The sequence below is a fragment of the Schistocerca americana genome, chromosome 1 (assembly GCF_021461395.2).
Source record: "Schistocerca americana isolate TAMUIC-IGC-003095 chromosome 1, iqSchAmer2.1, whole genome shotgun sequence".
In the NCBI taxonomy this organism is placed as follows: domain Eukaryota; kingdom Metazoa; phylum Arthropoda; class Insecta; order Orthoptera; family Acrididae; genus Schistocerca; species Schistocerca americana.
Window position 1 is genome coordinate 1,157,239,878 of NC_060119.1, and position 8,991 is coordinate 1,157,248,868.

Sequence of the window (8,991 nt, forward strand, 5' to 3'; positions counted from 1 at the left end):
CGCTATATGGCTGAAATATTGGGAGAAAGCTTTTTTTGAATAATATGTCATTATTTTAAAAAACTACTAAAGTATTTTTAAGGCTACATGTGTGAACATTGATATCTGACTTCTTGGACACAAATAAAAATACATGTTTCAGTATTTCTGGAAATTGAACCTCTAAGGGGGTGAAATAGGGGACGAGTTTTTTTATGAAAATGTTTATTATGAAAGCATTTTTAAAGCTAAATCTACGAAAATTTTAATTTGGCTTCTCAGTTAGTAATAAAAAATATGTGTTTAACTGTTTTTTGAAAATCAACCTCTAACGGGGTAAAAATAGGGTCAGACTTATTCACTAACTCATCATCGCCCAGCCGAAACCATTAAGGACAGAAACTTGAAGTTTGGGGAGGGTGTAGGTTTTATACTGTAGGCATGGTTTAATAAGGGATTCTCGAAATTCCACTCCTAAGTGGATGAAATAGGGGATGAAAGGCTTTTCGAAAGTATGTCACTATTAAGGGAATTTTAAAGCTAGACTTACCAAATATTGCATTTGGTTTCTCAGTCAGAAAATAAAAAAATACGTGTTACAGTATTTTTTGGGAATTCAACCACTAAGTAAGACAGTGGGTGAAACTTTTTTTTTGAAAATAAGTAATTGATAAAGACCTACTAAAGGATTTTTAAGGATACATTTTTGAAAGATGGTATCTGACTTCTAGGTTAGCAATAAAAAAATAGGTGTTTCTTGAAATTTAACCCCTAAGAAAGTGCAGTAGGGGTGAAAATTTTTAAGAAAATATTTCGTTGCATTAAAAAAATTTTAAACCTAAATTTATGAAAATTTATATTTCAATTCTCTGTTAGATATAAAGAAATATTTGTCTTGGGATGAAAGTTGTTATGGAAGTATCTGCGCAAGAACCCAAAAGCCATGATTAACAAAAACTTTGTACTCCAGCTGCCAGAATCGCTTTGTGCTCAGAAGTACGCTCGGAAAAGACCGTGCTTATATTGCGTTAATTGGGGTGAAAAACAGAATTGTTGCAAGAATGAGATTTACACTCCGCAGCGAAGTGTGTGCTGATATGAAACTTCCTGGTAGATTAAAACTGTGACGAGATACAGGCAGAAGTAAAGCTGTGAGGACCGGGCGTGAGTCGTGCTTCGGTAGCTCAGGTGGTAGAGCACTTGCCCGCGAAGGGCAAAGGTCCCGAGTTTGAGTCTCGGTGGGGCACACAGTTTTAATCTGCCTGGAAGTTTCAGAATTGTTGCAGTTTGTGAACAACATAAAAATTTTATTAAATAAAACAAAAAAAAGAAAAACATCTGCAGATCATACAGTCAACGCGAGCGAAGCATCGGGCACAGAGTTTGATATAAAACATCTCCCGCTCCATCTGGCCGACTGGTACAGTAACCATATAAAGATTATTCTTGAATGCAACAGTCTTGGTTGCGGAAATATTGCTTTAATGAATCGTTTCGCCTTTCTAGGGCGTCATAAGACTAACATGGATTGAGAGACGTTTGTAGAACAGTTATGATGTGGAATAAGCACACGCGCCAGTTAGCTCCGCCTGGACACATGCTTATTCCTTAGCATAATAGTTCTACGCATGTTCCTCAGTAGTTGACAATCTGATGTCCTAAAGAGACGAAATGCGTCATTAATGCAATATTTTTGCAACCAGAATTGTGCTATTCAAGAAGAATAAATATCATTAATTTCTGTCATGGATCAGAAAACCTTTTGGTCCTTAGACTACCGTTTTCGACCAGAAATGACCATCTTCAGCTCTCATTTACAGCAGGTCCTAATGGCCTAGAGTTCCGGAGCTTTAATGTCTCCCGCTGTTGTTTCAACCAGCATCGTGTCGCTAGAGGGCATACGAGAAATGCGTTTGACAGGAAGCTGCCCCCGCAGTTCAACGAACAAATTTACATTTAAACGTGATCCAGAGAATAGATAAACAAGTTGTTCAGTACAGTCATAACAACTGCAATATGATAACCTCATGATCAATACGAGCGTCTCGCATTTGACTCAAAACTTCCACGTGCGCTTACTATGTACCCTCCTCTTTTCCTTCCGATGTTTCATCAAGTCCGAAGACTGTTTGAATATAACTCTCCTCACTAGTGTGTCTTGCGCAAAACCTCTTCGTGTCTGCATAACTACCGCACCAAGCATCCTTTTCAACCTGCCTACTTTATTCACTTATTATTCTCCCCATACATTTTTTACCTCCCCACACTTCACTCCTTTGCCAAATGAATGGTTCCTTGACACCTCAGGATATGTCCTGTCGACCGATACTTTTTTTTAGTCGAGTTCACATTTACGTCCACATCATACTCCACAAGCCACCTAATGGTGTGTGGCGGAAGGTACTTTCAGTACCATTATCTGATCCCGCCAGCCCTATTCCACTCCCGAATAGTGCAAGGGAAGAATGATTGTCGGTAAGCCTCTGTATTGGCTCTAATTTGTTGTGTCACAAATTTTTTTCTATGCAGTTCGATTCACTGTCGCCTGATGGCCGCTTATCACTTCCCTCACCTATGGCAATGTTTGTTAACAAAAAATTGGCCGAGCTGCGCTATGGTTTGAAATCTGCGTCAATAAATAAAATAATTAGGTAAATCATGTTAAATGTGGAAGGAAGGTAAAGGAATACCAAAACCAATAGAAGAAAGGCTAGTAATGCACTGTGGTATTTAAATCAATCTCCAGGTTGATGAGAATCTTATTTTCTTTTATCTCCTGATTAATTGTTTGATCCAACTATCAAATTTTCAGCTTTCTTTCGTAGCAAGTCGTTCCTAAACTTCCGCACTCTTTTCATCTGAACAGTTGACCGACAACGTTCCACTTCAGTGCAAGGTTTCACTCCGAATAAAAGCCTTCAGAAAATACTTCGTAAAACTTAAACTCATATTCCGTATTAACAAACTTCTCTTTTTCAGAATCCCTATTCTTGCTTGTAAGGTGTCAGGCAAATCCAACACCTTCCATGAAAACCCTGACATGATAAGCAAATCCAGCAGTATGTCACATAGCTCCGAATAAATCGTGACGTTAAATTAACCAAAGTAATACGATTAACGAGTGAGCAAATGGAATACCACAGACTTACACAAGAATGCCTAAATGCATATCATACCTTCCCACCATGAAACAGACGCAGTTCCGAGGGAGAAACGAGAACAGAAGCCGAGAGCAGAACCGTGTTAAGCTAGAAGGCCCTACGATAAGGGACAGACACCCACGTCGCCAGCCAACCGCGAGGACCACCCCCCAGCCCATGTAAAAAGATAGAGACCTCCAGAAGAACAGTATAGATCTTACGATAACACTAAAAGGGCCACACCAGCTGCAAGTTTTAGCGTGAGACTTTTTCGCGTCTCTGTTACGTTGCAAACGTTAAAAACATTGCCCCACCACGAAAAGTATAACGTTTCTCATTGGATAGACAGAATTTTTGTAGGCAGAGCTTAAGGTTAACATTGAGACCCTGATTGGTCAGATGAAAACACAGCCAGATAGGTTTTTTTTTTAACCAACTTCGGTAAATTGTAGTAAGGAGAAGTTAGGAGGAGTTGCTTCCGAGATGGCGAGCTGTATGGAGCTGCGCCGCCCGCCGCCCCCTGACGCTGCCTAAGCAACGACAAGGTAATGAACGCATGCGATGCCGCATAACAGCGCATAAAGCTTCACTCAGAACTGCAGAAGTCTGAATCTGTTACACCCCCTTTTTACGTAATACTAGTGTCGATCGTCAATTAAATCTCATGGTGTTCACATTTGCTACTTGAAGTAAAAATCTGAAACGCGATGATTTTTCTGTTATATAATTATTGAGAAGCCACATCAGCCACTGTAACTTACGACATGTTAGATAAGTAATTAAAGATAATTGAGGGTCACTGTAGACCATTTTTGATAGTTTTCTCTTTTGTGAAACTTAATTTAAACCTAGATTATAGATGTGATATGGCATAGGTCATCCTTCGATCCATTGTAGAACTTGTAAACCCATTCAGGGAATATTCGTTCACATTTTTGTTGAACGCAGTTGGTTTTTATCATCCTGTATTAAAACATTTCCTTTTATCAATAGTGCAATTTATAAACAATGTTTTGTGAGTAGAATAAAATTTCCAATGGTAAACTTAACTGCTTTTTCGACGTTATTTTACCAGCCAACTAAAAATAGGAAAGCCTTGACCCCTTCCACTAAATTTAGTTAGTATTAAGATTCTTTTACAGGAAGTGCAGTGGAGCTGACGCTGAAATCATTAAGTATTTGGTTATATCATTACTAGTCTCACTGAACTCTTCTAAACTCTACATGTCATGTGTGGTCTGGCGTCTCCTTACCAGCAACAGGTCCCAGATTCAAACTAGTCAATTCCCTAAAAAACACGCTCAGAGCGTCGTTGCGCGAAAGTGGTAGGGAGACACGACTTAGAACAAACAGAAACCACGCAGAATGTTAGATGCTGTTGCCAGTCTCCAGTCTCTATCCTCTCTAGTTTTGCCATCACCAGCTGTTTCGTTGCCAAATAGCAAAATTCGTCTACTATTTTCATCATCAGCTGTTTTAATTTGGCTGCATTTCTTTACTCTTTTTTACTGTTGTTGATAGTTACGTTATAACCTGTTTTCAAGGCATTATCCACTCTCTAGAATGAATTTTCACTCTGAAATGGAGTGTGCGCTGACATGGAACTTCTGGCAGATTAAAACTGTGTGGCGGACCGAGACTCGAACTCGGGACCTATCCTCAAAGCCTCACTTTCGCCAGTACTTCATCTTCTACCTTCCACATTTCACAGAAGCTCTCCGGCGAAACATGCAAGGCTTCCACTCATGGAAAGAAGGCAGCAGACGAGGTACTGGTGGAAGTAAGGCTGTGAGAAGGGGGGGGGGGGGGTCGTGGTCGTGAGTCGTGGTGGGGTAGCTCAGACGGTACAGCACTTGACAGGAAAGGCGATGGTCCTGAGTTCGAGTCTCGGTCCAGCACGCAGTGTAATCTGCCATGAAGTTTCATTTTCCACTCTCTGCAACTACCTTTCGGGATCATTTCCATCTCTTATTGAATTACAATCTCGCCGACAAACCACAAAATTGTTGGTCGTGTTCCAAAGCTTCCATAAATCGTAGAAATGATATTATCTAACGTGCAAAGCTGCTGTTTATTTGTAATTGTACGACCGGTTTCAGTCAGAGATCATTTTACAATACAATTCTTGTTAATAGCAGGTTTTATGATGTGTTGGTATAACACCAGAGAGTAACGAGGACTATACTGGAAAACTGAGTCTGGCCGGAACTGGTCGTACAACTAAAAATAAATCATAAATTTTCACGCATTACAATATGTTAGTTCTGTTTGACGTGCCGTCATACGGCGATAGGTGGTAACACATAATGTACCCACAAACTTTGCCGAACATGATCGTTTTGGTGCTATGCTATGGTGCGGGGAGATGTAATGCTGCGTGGGCGTACTGACCTCCAGATCTTTGAAAACGGTTCAATCACCCGTCAGATGGTCGTTAAACAAAGAGAGTTTCATCTCAGATTCTAGAGAAGCCATAACCTAGTTGACAAATACAAGCTGAACGGAGCGAAAATGATCGTAAGGAGAGCAATGAGAGAAGCTTTCAATGACTCTTTAAGTAAAATTTTTCGAATTGATATGACTAAACGCCCTAAGAGGTTTTGGTCTTACCTAAAATCTGGAAACAGTTCGAAACAGTGTATTCATTCACTTAGAGACCATAGTGGCACCGACACGGAAGACAAAAGAGAGAAGGCCGAAGTACTGAATCTGCTCATCCGAAATTGTTTCAGTGTGAAAGGTCGTAACACGGCCCCTCCTTTGAATCAGAGTGCAAATATTGTGATAACCGATGGCTGAACCAACTACAGTCGCTTAGTAGTTAGTGAAAGGGCCTCAGCACTAGATGAGATACTAATCAGACTCTTCAAAGATTATAGCTAAGAACTTGCTGCCCTTCTAACAGAAGTTTATCGTAGGTCGCTGGAGGAACAACGAAGGTTACCTAGCTACTAGAAAACAGCGCAGGTCATACCCGTTTTCAAGAAGGGCTATAGGAGAGATGTACACAATTATAGACCCATAATGCTGATGTCAATTGAAACTTCCTGGCAGATTAAAACTGTGTGCCGGACCGAAACTCGAACTCGGGACCTTTGCCTTTCGCGGGCAAGTGCTCTACCACTTGCCCGCGAAAGACAAAGGTTCCGAGTTCGAGTCTCGGTCCGGCACACAGTTTTAATCTGCCAGGAAGTTTCAAGTGCACTACCACTTGCCCGCGAAAGGCAAAGGTCCCGAGTTCGAATCTCGGTCCGGCACACAGTTTTAATCTGCCAGGAAGTTTCAAGTGCTCTACCACTTGCCCGCGAAAGGCAAAGGTCCCGAGTTCGAATCTCGGTCCGGCACACAGTTTTAATCTGCCAGGAAGTTTCATATCAGCGCACACTCCGCTGTAGAGTGAAAATCTCATTCTGATGTCAGTTTCTTGTAGAATTATGGAACATGTTTGATGCTCATGAATTATGACGTTTTTGGAGAACGAAAACCTCCTCTATAAAAATCAACATGAATTCTTCGAACAGAGATCATGCGAAACTCAGCTCGCTCTGTTCCCGATATAGTTTTTCCGTGATGTTCCTAAATAGCTTCAGCAAAATGCTGGAATGGCTCCACTGAAAGGGCACGGGCGATTACCTTCCACACCTTTTCCCTAATTCTAGTTTGTTCTCCGCCTCTAATGACCTCTTTATCGACGAGACGTTAGGCGCTAATCTCCTCCTCGCTGATCCCCAGTTCATCAACCTCCTGTTGCTGACGGCACGCCCTGCTGCTGCTGCTACAACTTTTGCGTCATCGAATTCTCGGATTGTCTTGTCGGTGAAGGTGTGGCCAGTGCCGGCTACTTCGAGGAAGCCAGGCTGCGTCGCGTTCCAGTGGCCGGTGTGCACAGGGCAGGGATGACTGGACCCTCACGTCGTGCTCCGTGGATGGCGGCAAAGTGCGTGGCTGCCGTGGCCCCCCTGGTAGTTATGCAGGAGGCAGCAGTTCGTATCCTGGTGGTGGTAGATGCGTCTGCGTCATCGGAACGCTGCCGAGCACCATTGTCTCGACGTCACCTAACTGCCTCAGCTGTGTGAGTGTTGACGCGCTAATTCGGGTCGGCTTAAATGCTGCTACTCTCCACTGACTTCGCGCTAATGTTGACGTTTGTGTGTCACGCCAAATTATCTGGAAGTGAGGCAACGACGCGGTGTCATAACCAACAGCCGTGGTAGTTCCTGATGAATTGTCTCGTTTTGTCATGTGGAAGGCGCGAAGCGGAAGAGGTGGCGCTCCACTCAACACGCGGGTCACTGACCGGCACTGGCTGACCCCAGTGAGGCCCAAACAGCGTCAGTCTCTGGGTCCTAGTCCCATTATAACTTTCCCCTTCGCAGTAGAATATTAAGGAAATGCAATCAGTCTACAAAGGAGATTGCGTACAAATCACTTGCGGGGCCCCCCCTAAGATGGTGCTCAAATTTATAGGACCCACGCCCAACAGGCTTAACAGGGCGTATTGGAGGTATACGGAGATGAGTAGCACAAATGTTGACAGGTTTCTGAAGAAATGAACTGCCAGATACCTGAGGAAAGACTCCAACTCTCCAGAGAGAGCCTACGTAGAAAGTTTCAAGAACCAGCTTTAGAAGATGACTCTAGGAATATTCTACAATAAACTGCATATCGCTCCTTTAGGGATTATATTACTTACAGTTTGTACAGAGGCATTTAAACAGTCATTCTTCCCGCGTTCCATACCGCAATAGAGCGAAAGGAATTCCCATAAATGCTACAAAGGGAAGCTAATTCTGCCATGCACTCCACACCTTGTTGTAGAGTACGGGTGTACATGTAGATGTAGATACGTGATAAACATTACTGTTGATGGTGATTCTTCCTCCAGAGCAGGACGTTAAGGTCAGTGGACTTCCTGCTCTCTCTCCATCGACGAAATGAACACGACACTGCGCACTCACGGCAGACACTAATCTTGTACAACTACACATCTGACATGTGGGACATGCATGCGGCTGGAATTCAGTGCAACTGGTAGGCATTCTTCATGAATGAGCCGTAAACTAACTTACCCGCCACACAGTTTGCGGCTGCCACCAGGAGCAGTACAAGCGACGCCGTCATCTGCATGTCCTCCCTCTGTTCTGAGCAGCTGCTCCGTTCTGGCCTGCCACTCGATTGACTCTTATAGCAGTGATTTCAAAATCCTCGAAATATGATCGTGAGCAGTGTTAATCAGTACTTCGATAAGAGGAGATAACCTTTCTTCTACATCTTATCCATATTACGAAAAATCTAAGTAGTTATTTGATAAACTGACCTTGGTTTAACAGTGCCTCGTTCGTATAAGTTGTGTAACTCCCTGAAACACCTTCGAAGTATATATAGTGTTGGTATAAAAACTAAGATGTTGGCACTACTAAATAGATATGTTCCGGTGTTCATCAGGCCCCTTGAGACTTAGCATCAGATGAAAATATTTCATTTTCATTGGTAAGTTGAACGAAGTACTTAAAAAATACTGTCTAGTTGTTTTTCATGATGGCATTTCACAATCAGTACCACGTAATTCATAGAGGGTACATATCACGATATATGATTTGCCAAAGTGATGGCAGCAAGTGTTTTGCGCTTTTAGGAGCAGCTATTGATACCAATTTAATTTACAAATCCACTACTCTGTTCAAACGCTTTCTTTTGCTGACAAAGAATGGCTTCGAAATTTCCTAAGTAAGGACATTTTTTTTCTACATCATCACAGTACCTAATTCATAACCTGCCATAATGTTGACGAAGTTCCTTGTGGATGATTCAGTGAAAGAAAGTATTTGCTGGTCGTCGACTTTGATGATTGCAGTTAATTTGGATAAGAAAT

General features: G+C 42.2%; 1 protein-coding gene across 1 annotated transcript in view; it reads right to left on the reverse strand.

The window, feature by feature from the left end:
• Positions 1-8,294, reverse strand: part of LOC124597632 (chymotrypsin-1-like) — a 44,099-nt gene extending 35,805 nt beyond the window's left edge. The window contains exon 1 of the mRNA XM_047135949.1: positions 8,189-8,294. Within this exon, the coding sequence (XP_046991905.1) occupies positions 8,189-8,246 (58 nt within the window). The 5' untranslated portion in view covers positions 8,247-8,294. The remainder of the gene's footprint in view (positions 1-8,188) is intronic.
• Between the last annotated feature and the right edge of the window lie 697 nt (positions 8,295-8,991).